The sequence below is a fragment of the Pezoporus occidentalis genome, unplaced genomic scaffold (genome assembly GCF_034315485.1).
Source record: "Pezoporus occidentalis ecotype Australia unplaced genomic scaffold, CSIRO_AGI_Poc_V1 ctg1033, whole genome shotgun sequence".
Taxonomy (NCBI): domain Eukaryota; kingdom Metazoa; phylum Chordata; class Aves; order Psittaciformes; family Psittacidae; genus Pezoporus; species Pezoporus occidentalis.
The window spans coordinates 1-20,456 of record NW_026912816.1 but is presented as its reverse complement, the minus strand read 5'-3'; the positions used below and the strand labels follow the sequence as shown (position 1 = coordinate 20,456).

Here is a 20,456-nt window from a genome sequence, read left to right as displayed (position 1 = left end):
TCACTGTGATGTCACTTTGTCTCCATCTCAGTAGCTCTATGACATCACTGTGACGTCACTTTGTCCCCATCTTGGTGCCACTATGACGTCACTACAACCCTTTGGCGCCGCCGTGACATCACTATGACATCATTTTGGCGCCATCCCAGTGCCCCTACAACACACCCCAGCACCCCCCCCCCCATCCATCCAATCACAGCCGCCCCTTTGCCAATCTCTCTGTTTATTGGTCAGACCCCCCCCTTTTACCCCGCCCCCCCCCACCCCACCCCCCCCCGAGCCCGACACCAACCACGTGGGGGGGCAAGGGGGGGGGGGGGGAGGTGTGCGCGAGGAGGAAAGGGGGGGGGAGGGGCGTGTCCTGCGGCGGCTCCACCCACAGAGGGGGGTGAGGAGGGGGAGGAGCTTAGCGGATGGGCGTGTCCCACGGAGGCCCCGCCCCCCCTGGAGGAGGAAGGGGGCGTGGCCTAGCGGATGCTGTAGCGCACGTAGGGCACCTCGATGTCGGCGTCGCTGTCGTCGTTGCAGCAGAGCTCGAAGACCAAGGCCTTGACGTGGCGGCCCAGGCGCTTCTTGGAGACCCGCGCCACGATCTCCGTCATCCTGCGGGGAGATGGGGGGCGGGCTTGGGGGGCGGGACCCATAGAACAGCCCCGGGGGGGAGCCCCATAGGGAGGTGGCTATGGGGGGGGGAGGAACTTGGGGGGCTGGACCCATAGAACAGCCCGGGAGCCCCATAGGGAGGTGGCTATGGGGGCGAGAGGAACTTGGGGGGCAGGACCCATAGAAAAGGGGGAGCCCCATAGGGAGGTGGCTATGGGGGGGGGAGGAACTTGGGGGGCTGGACCCATAGAAAAGGGAGAAGCCCCATAGGGAAGTGGCTATCGGGGGGAGTGGCACTTGGGGGGCTGGACCCATAGAAAAGGGGGGAGCCCCACAGGGAGGTGGCTATGGGGGGGAGAGGAACTTGGGGGGCTGGAGCCATAGGAAAGGGGAGCCCCATAGGGAGGTGGCTATGGGGGGGGAGGGGAACTTGGGGGGCTGGAGGTATAGGAAAGGGGGAGCCCCATAGGGCGGTGGGTATGGGGGCGAGAGGCACTTGGGGGGCTGGAGCCATAGAAAACGGGGGGAGCCCCATAGGGAGGTGGCTATGGGGGCGAGAGGAACTTGGGGGGCTGGAGCCATAGAAAAGGGGGAGCCCCATAGGGAAGTGGCTATGGGGGGGAGAGGCACTTGGGGGGCTGGAGCTATAGAGGAGGGTGCCCTATAGAGGGTGGAGCCCCATAGGGAGGTGGCTATGGGGGGCAAGAGGCACTTGGGGGGCTGGACCCATAGAAAAGGGAGAAGCCCCATAGGGAGGTGGGTATGGGGGGGAGAGGAACTTGGGGGGCTGGAGGCATAGAGGGGGGTGCCCTATAGAGGGTGGAGCCCCATAGGGACATGGCTATGGGGGGTGAGAGGCACTTGGGGGGCTGGACCCATAGAAAAGGGGGAGCCCCATAGGGAGGTGGCTATGGGGGGAAATGGCACTTGGGGGGCTGGAGCCATAGAACAGCCCGCGGAGCCCCATAGGGAGGTGGCTATGGGGGGGAGAGGAACTTGGGGGGCTGGAGCCATAGAACAGCCCGGGGAGCCCCATAGGGAGGTGGCTATGGGGGGGGGAGGAACTTGGGGGGCTGGACCCATAGAAAAGGGGGAGCCCCATAGGGAGGTGGGTATGGGGGGCGAGAGGCACTTGGGGGGCTGGAGCTATAGAGGGTGGAGCCCCATAGGGACATGGCTATGGGGGGGGGGAGAGGAACTTGGGGGGCTGGAGGTATAGAGGGGGGTGCCCTATAGAGGGTGAGCCCCATAGGGAGGTGGCTATGGGGGGGGGAGGAACGTGGGGGGCTGGAGCTATGGAGGGGGGTGCCCTATAGAGGGTGGAGCCCCATAGGGAGGTGGCTATGGGGGGGGGCGGACGCCATAGAACAGCCCGGGAGCCCCATAGGGAGGTGGGTATGGGGGGAGAGGAACTTGGGGGGCTGGACCCATAGAAAAGGGAGAAGCCCCATAGGGAGGTGGGTATGGGGGGGAGAGGTACTTGGGGGGCTGGACCCATAGAAAAGGGGGGAGCTCCATAGGGAGGTGGGTATGGGGGGGGGAGGAACTTGGGGGGCTGGAGCTATAGGAAAGGGGGAGCCCCATAGGGAGGTGGTTATGGGGGTGAGAGGAACTTGGGGGGCTGGACCCATAGAAAAGGGGGAGCCCCATAGGGAGGTGGGTATGGGGGGGGAGGAACTTGGGGGGCTGGACCCATAGAAAAGGGAGAAGCCCCATAGGGAAGTGGCTATCGGGGGGAGTGGCACTTGGGGGGCTGGACCCATAGAAAATGCGGGGAGCCCCATAGGGAGGTGGCTATGGGGGGGGCGGACTTGGGGGGCGGGAGCCATAGAACAGCCCGGGGAGAACCATAGGGAGGTGGGTATGGGGGGGAGGGGAACTTGGGGGGCTGGACACATAAAAAGGGAGAAGCCCCATAGGGAGGTGGCTATGGGGGGGGAGGAACTTGGGGGGCTGGACCCATAGAAAATGGGGAGCCCCATAGGGAGGTGGCTATGGGGGGGGAGAGGTACTTGGGGGGCTGGACCCATAGAAAAGGGGGAGCCCCATAGGGAGGTGGGTATGGGGGAGGGAGGGGAACTTGGGGGGCTGGAGCTATAGAGGGGGGTGCCCTATAGAGAGTGGAGCCCCATAGGGAGGTGGGCATGGGGGGGAGTGGAACTTGGGGGGCTGGACCCATAGAAAGGGAGAAGCCCCATAGGGAGGTGGCTATGGGGGGAGAGGCACTTGGGGGGCTGGACCCATAGAAAAGGGGGGAGCCCCACAGGGAGGTGGCTATGGGGGGGAGAGGAACCTGGGAGGCTGGACCCATAGAAAAGGGGGAGCCCCATAGGGAGGTGGCTATGGGGGGGGAGAGGAACTTGGGGGGCTGGAGGTATAGAGGGGGGTGCCCTATAGAGGGTGAGCCCCATAGGGAGGTGGGTATGGGGGGGGGCGGACGCCATAGAACAGCCCGGGAGCCCCATAGGGAGGTGGGTATGGGGGGGAGAGGTACTTGGGGGGCTGGAGCTATAGAGGGGGGTGCCCTATAGGGACATGGCTATGGGGGGCGAGAGACACTTTGGGGGCTGGACCCATAGAAAAGGGAGAAGCCCCATAGGGAGCGTCCCCCCCCCCCCCCCCCCACAAGTGCCCCCCCATGATATCTCCCCCCATTCATGAGTGCTGCCCCCCCCACCCATGGGTGCCTCCCCCACCCCACCATGGGATATCCCCCTCCCCCACGAGTGCCCCCCCATTAATGGGTGCTGTTTTCCCCCCCATAGGGTGCCCCCCACCCATGGGTACCCTTCCCCCACCCATGGGTGCCCCTCCCCCCCATGGGTGCCTCCCCCCCCCACAATGGGATATCCCCCTCCCCCACAAGTGCCCCCCATGATATCTCCCCCCATTAATGGGTGCTGCACCCCCACCCATGGGTGCCCCTCCCCCCCCATGGGGTGCCCCCCACCCATGGGTGCCCCCCCCATGGGTGCCCCTCCCCACCCATGGGTGCCTCCCCCACCCCACCATGGGATATCCCCCCCCCCCCCATGAGTGCCCCCCCATTAATGGGTGCTGTTTCCCCACCCATAGGGTGCCCCCCACCCATGGGTGCCCCTCCCCCACCCATGGGTGCCCCTCCCCCCCCATGGGTGCCTCCCCCACCCCACAATGGGATATCCCCCTCCCCACAAGTGCCCCCCCCATGATATCTCCCCCCATACATGGGTGCCCCCCCCCCATGGGTGCCTCCCCCCCCACAATGGGATATCCCCCTCCCCCACAAGTGCCCCCCCCATGATATCTCCCCCCATTAATGGGTGCTGCCCCTCCCCCCCCATGGGTGCCCCTCCCCCCCAATGGTTGCCTCCCCCCCCACCCATGGGTGCCCCCCATGGCCTACGGTTGGTCGTGGCGCTCGCGCAGCTTGGCGGGGGGCATGAAGAAGGAGTAGAGCATGGAGACCCCCTGCGACAGCATCGTGATCTCCAGGCGATGCTCGCGCTGTGGGGCAGAGAGAGCCATGGGCGCCCCATAGCGCCCCACAGCACCCCATAGCGCCCCACAGCGCCCCACAGCGCCCCATAGCGCCCCACAGCGCCCCATAGCGCCCCACAGCGCCCCATAGTGCCCCATAGCGCCCCACAGCGCCCCACAGCGCCCCACAGCGCCCCACAGCGCCCCATAGCGCCCCATAGCGCCCCACAGCGCCCCATAGCGCCCCACAGCGCCCCATGGAGGGGGGGGCAGTACCTTGAAGTAGGCGAGGAACTGGCGCAGGGTCATCTCCTGCCCGTCCGGCTGCAGCCCCTGCACCTCGAAGCGGTCCCACAGCGTCCACTCCACCTCGTAGTACTGGGGGGGCAGACCCATAGCGAGGGGGCAGAGCCATAGAGAGGGGGGCAGAAACATAGAGAGGGGGTCATAGCCATGGAGAGGGGTCAGACCCATAGCGAGGAGGCAGAGCCATGGAGAGGGGGTCAGAGCCATGGAGAGGGGTCAGACCCATAGAGAGGGGTCAGACCCATAGAGAGGGGGCAGACCCATAGCGAGGGGGCAGAGCCATAGAGAGGGGTCAGACCCATAGAGAGGGGTCAGACCCATAGCAAGGGGGCAGACCCATAGCAGGGGGGCAGAGCCATAGGGAGGGGGCAGACCCATAGAGAGGGGGGTCAGACCCATAGAGAGGGGGCAGACCCATAGCGAGGGGGTCAGACCCATAGCGAGGGGGCAGAGCCATAGCGAGGGGGTCAGAAACATAGGGAGGGGTCAGACCCATAGCGAGGGGTCAGACCCATAGAGAGGGGTCAGACCCATAGGGAGGGGTCAGACACATAGGGAAGAGATCAGACCCATAGCAAAGGGTCAGAGCCATGGTGAGGGGTCAGACCCATAGCGAGGGGGCAGAGCCATAGAGAAGGGTCAGACCCATAGCGAGGGGGCAGACCCATAGCAAGGGGGCAGAGCCATAGCAAGGGGGCAGAGCCATAGCGAGGGGCCAGAAACATAGGGAGGGGTCAGACCCATAGGGAGGGGTCAGACACATAGGGAAGAGATCAGACCCATAGCAAAGGGTCAGAGCCATGGTGAGGGGTCAGACCCATAGCGGGGGGGCAGACCCATAGAGAGGGGTCAGACCCATAGCGGGGAGTCAGAAACATAGGGAGGGGGCAGAGCCATAGCGAGGGGTCAGACACAAATCAAGGGGCCAGACCCATAGAGAGGGTTCAGAACCATGGAGAGGGGTCAGACCCATAGAGAGGGGGGCAGACCCATAGAGAGGGGGGCAGACCCATAGCCCTATAGGTCCATATCTATAGATTCATGCCCTATAGCTCCATGCCCATGGCTCCGTGCTCTGTAGCTCCCTATCTATAGCTCCATGCCCTATAGCTCTGTATCTATGGGTCTGTGCCCTATAGCTCCGTATCTATGGGTCTGTGCCCTATAGCTCCGTATCTATGGGTCCATGCCCTATAGCTCCCTGTGTCCATGCCCTATAGCGCTGTACCCACAGCTCCATGCCCTATAGCTCCATATCTACGGGTCTGTGCCCTATAGCTCCGTATCTATGGGTCCATGCCCTATAGCTCCCTATCATGCATCCCCCACAGCTCCACACCCCATAGCTCCCTATGTGTCCATACCCCACACCTCCATGCCCCATAGCTCCCTATGTGTCCATACCCCATAGCTTCATACCCCCCAGCTCCGCACCCCCCAGCTCCACACCCCACAACTCCATCCCCCACAGCTCCGCACCACCCAGCTCCACACCCCATAGCTCCATCCCCCACATCTCCACACCCCACAGCTCCCTATGTGTCCACACCCCACAGCTCCCTGTGTCCATACCCCACACCTCCATACCCCACAGCTCCCTATGTGTCCATACCCCACACCTCCATACCCCATAGCCCCACACCCCATAGCTCCATACCCCACACCTCTGCACCCTGCCACCTCCATACCCCACAGCTCCACACCCTACAGCTCCGTATCTGTGTCCATACCCCACACCTCCATCCCCCACACCTCCACACCCCACAGCTCCCTATGCGTCCATACCCCACACCTCCATCCCCCACAGCCCCACACCCCATAGCTCCCTACATGTCCATACCCCCCAGCTCCATACCCCACATCTCCACACCCCATAGCTCCATACTCCATAGCTCCCTATGTGTCCATACCCCACACCTCCATACCCCACAGCTCCACACCCCACACCTCCGCACCCCATAGCTCCCTATGTGTCCATACCCCACAGCTCCACACCCCATAGCTCCATACCCCATAGCTCCCTACGTGTCCATACCCCCCAGCTCCACACCCCCCAGCTCCGTACCCCACAGCTCCATACCCCACACCTCTATACCCCACAGCTCCATCCCCCACATCTCCATGTCCCATAGCTCCCTATGTGTCCATACCCCATAGCTCCATACCCCATAGCTCCATCCCCCACACCTCTGCACCCCCCCACCTCCATACCCCACATCTCCACACCCCACAGCTCCCTATGCGTCCATACCCCACACCTCCATACCCCACATCTCCACACCCCACAGCTCCCTATGTGTCCATACCCCACACCTCCATACCCCATAGCTCCATACCCCACAGCCCCACAACCTATAGCTCCCTATGTGTCCATACCCCATAGCCCCACACCCCATAGCTCCATACCCCACACCTCTGCACCCTGCCACCTCCATACCCCACAGCTCCACACCCTACAGCTCCGTATCTGTGTCCATACCCCACACCTCCATCCCCCACACCTCCACACCCCACAGCTCCCTATGCGTCCATACCCCACACCTCCATCCCCCACAGCCCCACACCCCACAGCTCCCTATGTGTCCATACCCCACACCTCCATCCCCCACAGCCCCACACCCCATAGCTCCCTATGTGTCCATACCCCACACCTCCATCCCCCACAGCCCCACACCCCATAGCTCCCTACATGTCCATACCCCACAGCTCCATACCCCACACCTCCACACCCCATAGCTCCCTATGTGTCCATCCCCCCCACCTCCTCCCCCCACCTCCTCCCCACCTCCATGGGGCAGGCGCGGCTCTCACCTTGTTGCGGGGGCAGGCGATGGGCTCGGAGAAGGCGAGGAAGGGCAGGGCGAGGTTGAGGAAGGCGTTCTTGTAGGAGCCCAGGCGGCGCTGGCCCTGCACCAGCTTGAGCAGCTCCAGGCAGCCCAGCCCCACAACCGCCGCCGTGGTCGTGGCGATGGCCGGGATGATCTTACCCGCGATCAGCTTGCTCTGCCCCACGGAGACGGGGAGCTCAGGGGGGGGTCCCCATGGAGCCCTATGGGGAGCTCAGGGGGGGGTCCCTATGAAGCCCTATGGGGAGCTCAGGGGGGGGTCCCCATGGAGCCCTATGGGGAGGCTGGGGGGTCCCTATGGGGCTGCTGGGGGGTCCCTATGGAGCCCTATGGGGAGCTCAGGGGGGTAGGATCCCCATGGAGCCCTATGGGGAGGCTGCGGGGTCCCCATGGAGCCCTATGGGGAGGCTGGGGGGATGCTGTGGGGATGTGGGGATGCTGTGGCGTCCCCATGGAGCCCTATGGGAGGCTGGGGGGTCCCTATGGAGCCCTATGGGGCTGCTGGGGGGATGCTGGGGGCTCCCCATGGAGCCCTATGGGGAGGCTGGGGGGATGCTGGGGGGATGTGGGGATGCTGGGGTGTCCCCATGGAGCCCTATGGGGAGGCTGGGGGGATGCTGTGGGGATGCTGGGGGGATGCTGTGGGGGTGCTGGGGGCTCCCCATGGATCCCTATGGGGCTGCTGGGGGGATGCTGGGGGCTCCCCATGGAGCCCTATGGGGATGCTGGGGGGTCCCTATGGAGCCCTATGGGGAGGCTGGGGGGATGCTATGGGGGTGCTATGGGGAGGCTGGGGGCTCCCCATGGATCCCTATGGGGATGCTGGGGGGTCCCTATGGAGCCCTATGGGGATGCCGGGGGGGTCCCTATGGAGCCCTATGGGGAGGCTGGGGGGTCCCCATGGAGCCCTATGGGGAGGCTGGGGGGATGCTGGGGGGATGTGGGGATGCTGGGGGATCCCCATGGAGCCCTATGGGGCTGCTATGGGGCTGCTGGGGGGCTGCTGGGGGCACCCCATGGAGCCCTATGGGGAGGCTGGGGGGTCCCTATGGATCCCTATGGGGCTGCTAGGGACACCTATGGGGCTGCTATGGGGATGCTATGGGGCTGCTGGGGGGATGCTATGGGCTCCCCATGGATCCCTATGGGGAGGCTGGGGGGTCCCCATGGAGCCCTATGGGGAGGCTGGGGGGTCCCCATGGAGCCCTATGGGGCTGCTATGGGGCTGCTGGGGGCACCCCATGGAGCCCTATGGGGAGGCTGGGGGGTCCCTATGGATCCCTATGGGGCTGCTAGGGACACCTATGGGGCTGCTATGGGGCTGCTATGGGGCTGCTGGGGGGATGCTATGGGCTCCCCATAGATCCCTATGGGGCTGCTATGGGGCTGCTGGGGGGATGCTATGGGCTCCCCATGGATCCCTATGGGGCTGCTGGGGGGATGCTGGGGGCTCCCCATGGAGCCCTATGGGGAGGCTGGGGGGTCCCTATGGGGCTGCTGGGGGGTCCCTATGGAGCCCTATGGGGCGGCTGGGGGGAGGCTGTGGGGATGTGGGGATGCTGGGGCGTCCCTATGGAGCCCTATGGGGAGGCTGGGGGCACCCCATGGAGCCCTATGGGGAGGCTCGGGGGTCCCTATGGAGCCCTATGGGGAGGCTGGGGGGTCCCTATGGAGCCCTATGGGGAGGCTGGGGGGTCCCCATGGAGCCCTATGGGGATGCTATGGGGATGCTATGGGCTCCCCATGGATCCCTATGGGGCTGCTATGGGGCTGCTGGGGGGCTGCTGGGGGCACCCCATGGAGCCCTATGGGGAGGCTGGGGGGTCCCTATGGATCCCTATGGGGATGCTATGGGGCTGCTGGGGGGATGCTATGGGCTCCCCATGGATCCCTATGGGGAGGCTGGGGGGTCCCTATGGATCCCTATGGGGCTGCTAGGGACACCTATGGGGCTGCTATGGGGATGCTATGGGGCTCCTATCGGGCAGCGATTGAGCAGAGTTGGGCAAGCAATGCAGCTGCTATGGGGAAGCAATGCGGCTGCTGGGGGGATGCTATGGGCTCCCCATAGATCCCTATGGGGCTGCTATGGGGCTGCTGGGGGGATGCTATGGGCTTCCCCATGGATCCCTATGGGGCTGCTGGGGGGATGCTGGGGGGTCCCCATGGAGCCCTATGGGGAGGCTGGGGGTATGCTGTGGGGATGTGGGGATGCTGGGGGGTCCCTATGGAGCCCTATGGGGAGGCTGGGGGGTCCCCATGGAGCCCTATGGGGAGGCTGGGGGGTCCCTATGGAGCCCTATGGGGAGGCTGGGGGGTCCCCATGGAGCCCTATGGGGAGGCTGGGGGGTCCCTATGGAGCCCTATGGGGATGCTGGGGGGTCCCTATGGAGCCCTATGGGGAGGCTGGGGGGTCCCCATGGAGCCCTATGGGGAGGCTGGGGGGATGCTGTGGGGATGTGGGGATGCTGGGGGGTCCCCATGGAGCCCTATGGGGAGGCTGGGGGGATGCTGAGGAGAGGCTGTGGGTTCCCTATGGATCCCTATGGGAATGCTGGGGGCTCCCCATGGAGCCCTATGGGGAGGCTGGGGGGAGGCTGGGGGGTCCCTATAGATCCCTATGGGGCTGCTGGGGGGATGCTATGGGCTCCCCATGGAGCCCTATGGGGCTGCTATGGGGATGCTATGGGGCACCTCATGGTTCCCTATAGGCTGGGGGCTCCTCATGGATCCCTATAGGGATGCTGTGGGGATGCTATGGGGCTGCTGGGGGGATGCTATGGGCTCCCCATGGAGCCCTATGGGGAGGCTGGGGGGATGCTATGGGCTCCACATGGATCCCTATGGAGCTGCTATGGGGATGCTATGGGGCTGCTGGGGGCTCCCCATGGATCCCTATGGGGAGGCTGGGGGGATGCTGGGGGCTCCCCATGAATCCCTATGGGGCTGCTATGGGGCTGCTATGGGGATGCTAGGGGGCTGCTGGGGGGATGCTGGGGGCTCCCCATGGATCCCTATGGGGATGCTGGAGGGATGCTATGGGCTCCCCATGGAGCCCTATGGGGCTGCTAGGGACGCCTGTGGGGCCTCTATGGACACCTCTCGTCTCTAGCACCCATAGGAGCACCCATACCACCCATAGGAGCACCCCCAGCACCCATAGGAGCACCCCTAGCACCCATAGGAACACCCATACCACCCATAGGAGCACCCACAGCACCCATAGAAGCACCCCTAGCACCCATAGGAGCACCCACAGCACCCATAGCAGCACCCATAGCAGCACCCATAGGAACACCCACAGCAGCACCCATAGAACCCATAGGAGCACCCCTAGCACACATAGGAGCACCCCTAGCACCCATAGGAGCACCCCTAGCACACATAGGAGCACCCCTAGCACCCATAGGAGCACCCACAGCACCCATAGGAGCACCCCTAGCACCCACAGCACCCATAGGAGCACCCATAACACCCACAGGAGCACCCACAGCACCCATAGGAACACCCACAGCACCCATAGGAGCACCCACAGCACCCATAGGAGCACCCACAGCACCCATAGGAGCACCCATAGGAGCACCCATAGGAGCACCCACAGCACCCATAGGAGCACCCCTAGCACCCACAGCACCCATAGGAGCACCCATAGGAGCACCCACAGCACCCATAGGAGCACCCATAGGAGCACCCCTAGCACCCATAGGAGCACCCATAGGAGCACCCATAGCAGCACCCATAGGAGCACCCACAGGAACACCCACAGCACCCATAGGAGCACCCATAGCACCCACAGCACCCATAGGAGCACCCATAGGAGCACCCACCTTGTGGCGGTCGGCCGGGGGGATGTCGTAGTTCTCCGCCCGCAGGTTGGAAGCAGCCACGATGAAATCCATGTGGAAGTTGGTGTCATCGTCCTGGGGGGATGGGGGGGGGAGCAGCACCCATGGGTGCTCTGGGGGGGGGCACCCATGGGTGCTGGGGTGGGGTGGGGGAGGGGCAGCACCCACCTTCTCGAAGTCAATGGGGTACATGCGGAACCCGCGCAGCTCCTCGGGGCTGGGCAGCGACGCCTTCAGCTCCTCCAGGCGCCCGTCATCTATGGGTGGGGGGCACCCATGGGACCCCAGAGCACCCATGGGACCCCCATTGCACCCATGGGACCCCCATTGCACCCATGGGACACCCATTGCACCCATGGGACACCCAGAGCACCCATGGGACACCCATTGCACCCATGGGACCCCCATTGCACCCATGGGACACCCAGAGCACCCATGGGACACCCATTGCACCCATGGGACCCCCAGAGCACCCATGGGACCCCCATTGCACCCATGGGACCCTCAGAGCACCCATGGGAGCCTCAGAGCACCCATGGGACCCCCATTGCAACCACGGGACACCCATTGCACCCATGGGACCCCCAGAGCACCCATGGGACCCCATTGCACCCATGGGACACCAGAGCACCCATGGGACACCAGAGCACCCATGGGTACCCCATTGCACCCATGGGACCCTATTGCACCCATGGGACCCTCATTGCACCCATGGTACCCTCAGAGCACCCATGGGACACCCAGAGCACCCATGGGACCCCCATTGCACCCATGGGTGCCCTAACCTTGAATCCAACTATCACCACCCACAGGTAACCCTACCCCTAAGCCTAAGCCCCCCCAGCACCCATAACCCCCCCCCAGCACCCACAGGTACCCCATAACCCCCCCATTCCCCATACCCTCCCTCATCCCCCATCTTCCCATCCCCCATCCCCCCCCATTCCCCCATCCCCCCTAAGCCCACCCCCCCTCCCCCTGTCCATCTCCCCCCATCCCCCTCCCCCATCCCCATCCCCCATAACCCCCCCATCCCCCCCCATAACCCCTCCCCATCCCCCATCAACTCTCCCCCATCCCCCCTATTTCCCATCCCCATTTCCCATCCCCCATGCCCCCCATTTCCCATCCCCCCATTCCCCCTATTTGCCCATCCCCCCCATCCCCCCCATTTCCCATCCCCCTCAATCCCCCATCCCCCAATAACCCCCCCATCTCCCATCCCCCCTATTTCCCATCCCCCCCCATTCCCCCCCATCCCCCATCCCCCCCATCTCCCATCCCCCCCCCATCCCCCCCCATCCCCCATCCCCACCCCTCATCCCCCATAACCCCTCTCTCCCCCCATCCCCTCCCCCCATCCCCATCCCCCACTCCCCATCCCCCCCATTTCCCCTCATACATGTGGATCCGGACCCCCCATCCCCCATCACCCCCATCCCCCATGACCCCCCTCCCCCCATTTCCCCTCCCCCCATTTCCCCTCCCCCCATACCCAAGCTGGCACTGGCGCTCTCCCCCCATTTCCCTCCCCTCCCCCCATTTCCCTCCCCTCCCCCCATTTCCCCCCCCCCCCCATTTCCCCTCCCCCATACCCATGCTGGCCGCGGCGCTCTGCAGCTCCTGGTCGGACACGTGGATCCGGACCCCGGCTTTGGGGGCGAAGGGGGGGACCCGCACGTGGCGCAGGAGCGCGGCCACGGCCCCACGGTCCCGGCTGCCCCCCAGCCCATAGCTCTGAGCAAAGAGGTTGGCGGCCGCCACCACGTAGTCAAGGTGCAGGGGCTGGGGAGAGAGAGAGCACCCATGGGTGTCAATGGGGGGAGAGAGCACCCATGGGTGTCAATGGGAGCACCCATGGGTGTCAATGGGGGGAGAGAGCACCCATGGGTGTCAATGGGAGCACCCATGGGTGTCACTGGGGGAGCACCCATGGGTGTCACTGGGGGGAGAGAGCACCCATGGGTGTCAATGGGGGAGCACCCAGGGGTGGCACAGGGAGCACCCATGGGCGGCACAGGGAGCACCCAGGGGTGGCACAGGGGGAGCGCCCAGGGGTGTCAATGGGGAGCACCCAGGGGTGTCACAGGGAGCACCCATGGGTGTCAATGGGGGAAGGGGGGGCACAGCCCCACGGTCCCGGCTGCCCCCCAGCCCATAGCTCTGAGCAAAGAGGTTGGCGGCCGCCACCACGTAGTCAAGGTGCAGGGGCTGGGGAGAGAGAGAGCACCCATGGGTGTCAATGGGAGCACCCATGGGTGTCAATGGGAGCACCCATGGGTGGCACAGGGAGCTCCCATGGGTGTCAATGTGGGGAGAGAGCACCCATGGGTGTCAATGGGGGGAGAGAGCACCCATGGGTGTCAATGGGGGAGCACCCAGGGGCGTCACAGGGAGCACCCAGGGGTGTCACAGGGACAGCACCCAGGGGTGGCACAGGGAGCACCCAGGGGTGGCACAGGGAAGCACCCATGGGTGGCACAGGGAGCACCCATGGGTGTCACAGGGAGCACCCAGGGGTGGCACAGGGACAGCACCCAGGGGTGTCACAGGGACAGCACCCAAGGGTGTCACAGGGGAGCACCCAGGGGTGGCACAGGGGAGCACCCAGGGGTGGCACAGGGACAGCACCCAAGGGTGTCACAGGGGAGCACCCAGGGGTGTTAATGGGGGAAGGGGGGGCACAGCCCCACGGTCCCGGCTGCCCCCCAGCCCATAGCTCTGAGCAAAGAGGTTGGCGGCCGCCACCACGTAGTCAAGGTGCAGGGGCTGGGGAGAGAGAGAGCACCCATGGGTGTCAATGGGAGCACCCATGGGTGTCAATGGGGGGAGAGAGCACCCATGGGTGTCAATGGGAGCACCCATGGGTGTCAATGGGAGCACCCAGGGGTGTCACAGGGGGAGCACCCAGGGGTGTCACAGGGAGCACCCATGGGTGTCAATGGGGGAGCACCCATGGGTGTCACAGGGAGCACCCATGGGTGTCAATGGGGGAAGGGGGGGCACAGCCCCACGGTCCCGGCTGCCCCCCAGCCCATAGCTCTGAGCAAAGAGGTTGGCGGCCGCCACCACGTAGTCAAGGTGCAGGGGCTGGGGAGAGAGAGAGCACCCATGGGTGTCAATGGGAGCACCCATGGGTGTCAATGGGGAGAGAGCACCCATGGGTGTCAATGGGGGGAGAGAGCACCCATGGGTGTCAATGGGGGGAGAGAGCACCCATGGGTGTCAATGGGAGCACCCATGGGTGTCAATGGGAGCACCCATGGGTGTCAATGGGGGAGCACCCATGGGTGTCAATGGGAGCACCCATGGGTGTCAATGGGGGGAGAGAGCACCCATGGGTGTCAATGGGAGCACCCATGGGTGTCAATGGGGGGAGAGAGCACCCATGGGTGTCAATGGGAGCACCCATGGGTGTCAATGGGGGAGCACCCATGGGTGTCAATGGGGGCAGAGAGCACCCATGGGTGTCAATGGGGGAGCACCCAGGGGTGGCACAGGGAGCACCCATGGGCGGCACAGGGAGCACCCAGGGGTGGCACAGGGGGAGCGCCCAGGGGTGTCAATGGGGAGCACCCAGGGGTGTCACAGGGAGCACCCATGGGTGTCACAGGGACAGCACCCATGGGTGGCACAGGGGGAGCACCCATGGGTGGCACAGGGACAGCACCCAGGGGTGTCACAGGGAGCACCCAGGGGTGTCACAGGGAGCACCCAGGGGTGGCACAGGGACAACACCCATGGGTGTCAATGGGGGAGCACCCATGGGTGTCACAGGGGAGCACCCATGGGTGTCAATGGGGGAAGGGGGGGCACAGCCCCACGGTCCCGGCTGCCCCCCAGCCCATAGCTCTGAGCAAAGAGGTTGGCGGCCGCCACCACGTAGTCAAGGTGCAGGGGCTGGGGGGAGAGAGAGCACCCATGGGTGTCAATGGGGGGAGAGAGCACCCATGGGTGTCAATGGGAGCACCCATGGGTGTCAATGGGAGCACCCATGGGTGGCACAGGGAGCTCCCATGGGTGTCACAGGGAGCACCCATGGGTGTCACAGGGAGCACCCAGGGGTGGCACAGGGAGCACCCAGGGGTGTCACAGGGGGAGCACCCATGGGTGGCACAGGGAGCACACATGGGTGTCAATGGGGGAGCACCCAGGGGTGGCACAGGGAGCACCCAGGGGTGGCACAGGGACAGCACCCATGGGTGGCACAGGGACAGCACCCATGGGTGGCACAGGGAGCACCCAGGGGTGGCACAGGGGGGAGGGGAGCACCCAGGGGTGGCACAGGGAGCACCCATGGGTGTCACAGGGAGCACCCATGGGTGTCACAGGGAGCACACAGGGGTGGCACAGGGACAGCACCCATGGGTGGCACAGGGAGCACCCATGGGTGGCACAGGGAGCACCCAGGGGTGGCACAGGGGGAGCACCCAGGGGTGTCACAGGGGGGAGGGGGAGCACCCAGGGGTGTCACAGGGAGCACCCATGGGTGTCACAGGTAGCACCCAGGGGTGTCACAGGGAGCACCCAGGGGTGGCACAGGGAGCACCCATGGGTGTTAATGGGGGAAGGGGGGGCACAGCCCCACGGTCCCGGCTGCCCCCCAGCCCATAGCTCTGAGCAAAGAGGTTGGCGGCCGCCACCACGTAGTCAAGGTGCAGGGGCTGGGGAGAGAGAGAGCACCCATGGGTGTCAATGGGAGCACCCATGGGTGTCAATGGGAGCACCCATGGGTGTCAATGGGAGCACCCAGGGGTGTCAATGGGGGGAGAGAGCACCCATGGGTGTCAATGGGGGGAGAGAGCACCCATGGGTGTCAATGGGAGCACCCATGGGTGTTAATGGGGGAGCACCCAGGGGTGGCACAGGGAGCACCCATGGGTGGCACAGGGAGCACCCAGGGGTGGCACAGGGAGCACCCATGGGTGTCAATGGGGGAGCAGCCATGGGTGGCACAGGGAGCACACATGGGTGTCAATGGGGGAGCACCCAGGGGTGGCACAGGGAGCACCCAGGGGTGGCACAGGGACAGCACCCAGGGGTGGCACAGGGACAGCACCCATGGGTGGCACAGGGACAGCACCCATGGGTGGCACAGGGAGCACCCAGGGGTGGCACAGGGGGGAGGGGAGCACCCAGGGGTGGCACAGGGAGCACCCATGGGTGGCACAGGGGAGCACCCATGGGTGGCACAGGGGAGCACCCAGGGGTGGCACAGGGGGAGCACCCAGGGGTGGCAGTGGGGGGCAGGAATGGGTGTTAATGGGGGGTGCACCCATGGGTGGCAGTGGGGAGCAGCAATGGGTGTTAAAGGGGGGCACCCATGGGTGTTAATGGGGGCACCCATGGGTGGCAGTGGGCGGAGGGGGAGCACCCATGGGCGGCAGTGGGGGGCAGCAATGGGTGTTAAAGGGGGGCACCCATGGGTGTTAATGGGGGCACCCATGGGTGGCAGTGGGCGGAGGGGGAGCACCCATGGGTGGCAGTGGGGGGCAGCAATGGGTGTTAAATGGGGGGCACCCATGGGTGGCAGAGTGGGGAGGGGGAACACCCATGGGTGGTGGTGGGGGGCAGCAATGGGTGTTAAATGGGGGGCACCCATGGGTGGCAGAGTGGGGAGGGGGAGCACCCATGGGTGGTGGTGGGGGGCCACCCATGGGTGGCAGTGGGGGGAGGGGTGTACCCATGGGTGTCAAAGGGGGGAGGGGGGCACCCATGGGTGGCAGTGAGGGGATGGGTAGCACCCAGGGGTGGCAGAGGGGCAGCAATGGGTGTTAACGGGGGGCACCCATGGGTGTCAGTGGGGGGCACCCATGGGGGCATCAATGGTGACTGAGGGCACCCAAGGGTGCTGCTGCACTCACGTTGTCGGGGTCGAAGACCAATGGGTGGGGGCAGCGCTTGGGTCCCGACCAGAAGAGGGTCCCCGAGTTCGTTTTCTGTGGGGGGAGACACAGTGAGGACCCCCAATGCCCGCTATGGGTCCCAATGCCCCGCTATGGGTCCCAATGCACCCCTATGGGTCCCAATGCCCCCCTATGGGTCCCAATGCCCCCCTATGGGTCCCAATGCACCCCTATGGGTCCCAATGCCCCCCTATGGGTCCCAATGCCCCGCTATGGGTCCCAATGCACCCCTATGGGTCCCAATGCCCCCCTATGGGTCCCAATGCCCCGCTATGGGTCCCAATGCACCCCTATGGGTCCCAATGCCCCGCTATGGGTTCTATAGCATCCCAATCCCCCCAATGCACCGCTATGGGTCCTATAGCATCCCAATCCCCTCAATGCACCCCTATGGGTCCCAATGCACCCCTATGGGTCCCAATGCATCCCTATGGGTCCCAATGCACCCCTATGGGTCCCAATGCACCCCTATGGGTCCTATAGCATCCCAATCCCCCCAATGCACCGCTATGGGTCCTATAGCATCCCAATCCCCCCAATGACCCCCAATGCATCCCTATGGGTCCTAGAGCATCCCAATCCCTCCAATGACCCCCCAATGCACCGCTATGGGTCCTAGAGCATCCCAATCCCCTCAATGCACCGCTATGGGTCCTAGAGCATCCCAATCCCTCCAATGACCCCCAATGCATCCGTATGGGTCCTAGAGCATCCCAATCCCCCCAGTGACCCCCAATGCCCCGCTATGGGTCCCCGTGCCCCCCATGGGTGCCAGTGCCCCCCGTGACCTGTCCCGGGGGGAAGTTGTGCAGCAGCTGCCGGATGTTGTTGCTGTACTGGCGGTGCCAGTGCCTGCAGGCCCAGGCCACGGACCCCCAATGCACCCCTATGGGTCCCAATGCACCCCTTTGGGTCCCAATGCACCACTATGGGTTCTATAGCATCCCAATCCCCCCAATGCACCGCTATGGGTCCTATAGCATCCCAATCCCCTCAATGCACCCCTCTGGGTCCCAATGCACCGCTATGGGTCCTAGAGCATCCCAATCCCCTCAATGCACCCCTATGGGTCCCAATGCATCCCTATGCGTCCTATAGCATCCCAATCCCCCCAACGCACCGCTATCGGTCCCAATGCACCGCTATGGGTCCTATAGCATCCCAATCCCCTCAATGCACCGCTATGGGTCCCAATGCATCCCTATGGGTTCTATAGCATCCCAATCCCCCCAATGCCCCGCTATGGGTCCCCGTGCCCCCCATGGGTGCCAGTGCCCCCCGTGACCTGTCCCGGGGGGAAGTTGTGCAGCAGCTGCCGGATGTTGTTGCTGTACTGGCGGTGCCAGTGCCCGCAGGCCCAGGCCACGGACCCCCAATGCACCCCTATGGGTCCCAATGCACCCCTATGGGTCCCAATGCATCCCTATGGGTCCCAATGCACCCCTATGGGTCCCAATGCACCCCTATGGGTCCTATAGCATCCCAATCCCCCCAATGCACCGCTATGGGTCCTATAGCATCCCAATCCCCCCAATGACCCCCAATGCATCCCTATGGGTCCTAGAGCATCCCAATCCCTCCAATGACCCCCCAATGCACCGCTATGGGTCCTAGAGCATCCCAATCCCCTCAATGCACCGCTATGGGTCCTAGAGCATCCCAATCCCTCCAATGACCCCCAATGCATCCCTATGGGTCCCAGAGCATCCCAATCCCCCCAGTGACCCCCAATGCCCCGCTATGGGTCCCAGTGCCCCCCATGGGTGCCAGTGCCCCCCGTGACCTGTCCCGGGGGGAAGTTGTGCAGCAGCTGCCGGATGTTGTTGCTGTACTGGCGGTGCCAGTGCCTGCAGGCCCAGGCCACGCAGTCGGGCCAGTCCCGGGGCCGGTCCGTGACCAGGCTCCGCTCCACGGCCTCCAGCACCTCCAGAGGCTGCGTCCCCGCCAGGCGCAGCGTCCGCTCCAGGAAGCGGGGGTCCCTGTGGGGAGATGGGGGGGGGAAATGGGGCGGATGTGGGGGGAAAGGGGGGGGATGTGGGGGGGATGTGGGGGAGAGATGGGGGGGAAAGGGGGGGGAAATAGGGGGGAAACGGGGGAGATGGGGGGGAAATGGGGAGATGGGGGGGATGTGGGGGGAAATGGGGGGAATGGGGGGAAATGGGGGGGAGATGGGGGGGATGTGGGGGGGATGGGGGGGATGGGGGGGATGTGGGGGGAAATGGGGGGAATAGGGGGGGAAACGGGGGGGAGATGGGGGGAAAGAGGGGGGGAGATGGGGGGGTTGTGGGGGGGGATGGGGGGGGAATGGGGGGGAAATGCGGAGATGGGGGGGAAAGGGGGGGGAACGGGGGGGAGATGGAGGGATGTGGGGGGAAATGGGGGGGAATAGGGGAGGAAACGGGGGGGAGATGGGGGGGATGTGGGGGGAAATGGGGGCAATAGGGGAGGAAACGGGGGGCAGATGGGGGGATGTGGGGGGGGAAATGGGGGACAATAGGGGGGGAATTGGGGGGGATGTGGGGGGGAATGGGGTGAATAGGTGGGGAGATGGGGGGATGTGGGGGGAGATGGGGGGAAACATGGGGGAAGATGGGGGGGATGTGGGGGGGAATGGGGGTAAATGGGGGGGGAGATGGAGGGGATTGGGGGGAATGGAGGGGGAAATGGGGGGGAATGGGGGGATGTGGGGGGAGATGGGGGGGATGTGGGGGGAAGATGAGGGGAAAAACACGGGGGGGGAATGGGGGGAAAATGGGGGGAATAGGGGGGAGATGGGGGGAATGGGGGGGAGATGGGGGAAACGGGGGAGATGGGGGTGTATGGGGGTGTCACACAGGGGGTTATGGGGTGTCATGGGCGGCTTATGGGGTGCCATGGGGGGTTATGGGGTGTTACGGGGTGTTATGGGGTGTTATGGGGGTGTCTTGCGGTGTTATGGGATGTCATGGGCGGCTTATGGGGTGCTATGAGGTGTTATGGGGTGCTATGGGGTGCCATGGGGGGTTATGGGGGTTATGGGGGGCAGTCACCCACATCAGATACTGGTTCACGTTCTCTGCCGGCTGCTTGAAGAGTCCCTCGAACTCATCCCGTGCCCACTGTGAAGAATGGGGGGGGTGTGGGGTGTGGGTCAGGGTGCACCCAGCACAGGGCACCCCCATAGATCCCCCCACACAATGCACCCAGAGCCACCTACCCCACCCCATAGGAACCCCTCAATCCCCCCATAGCCCAACCAGAGCCCCCCTATGGGGCGTGGGGGGGGATGGGGGGTACCCAGCACAGGGCACCCCCATAGATCCCCCCACACAATGCACCCAGAGCCACCTACCCCACCCCTTAGGAAGCCCTCAACCCCCCCTAGACCAATCAGAGCCCCCTATAGAACCCCCCTATGGGGTCAGGGTGCACCCAGCACAGGACACCCCCATGGATCACCCCACACAATGCACCCAGAGCCACCTACCCCACACCTTAGGAAGCCCTCAACC

At 64.8% G+C, this 20,456-nt stretch overlaps 1 protein-coding gene across 1 annotated transcript; it reads right to left on the bottom strand.

Moving 5' to 3' along the window:
* Window positions 1-458: 458 nt before the first annotated feature.
* LOC134162829 (ubiquitin-like modifier-activating enzyme 1) lies at window positions 459-20,099 on the bottom strand (the record flags this gene model as incomplete). The annotated part of the gene is made up of 10 exons (XM_062617090.1): window positions 459-603; window positions 3,989-4,089; window positions 4,339-4,440; window positions 7,180-7,371; window positions 11,042-11,134; window positions 11,228-11,316; window positions 12,655-12,844; window positions 16,924-16,998; window positions 18,749-18,944; window positions 19,999-20,099. Coding segments are annotated over 10 exons (1,275 nt in total), but the record flags the coding sequence as incomplete, so codon positions are not given.
* Window positions 20,100-20,456: the final 357 nt, after the last annotated feature.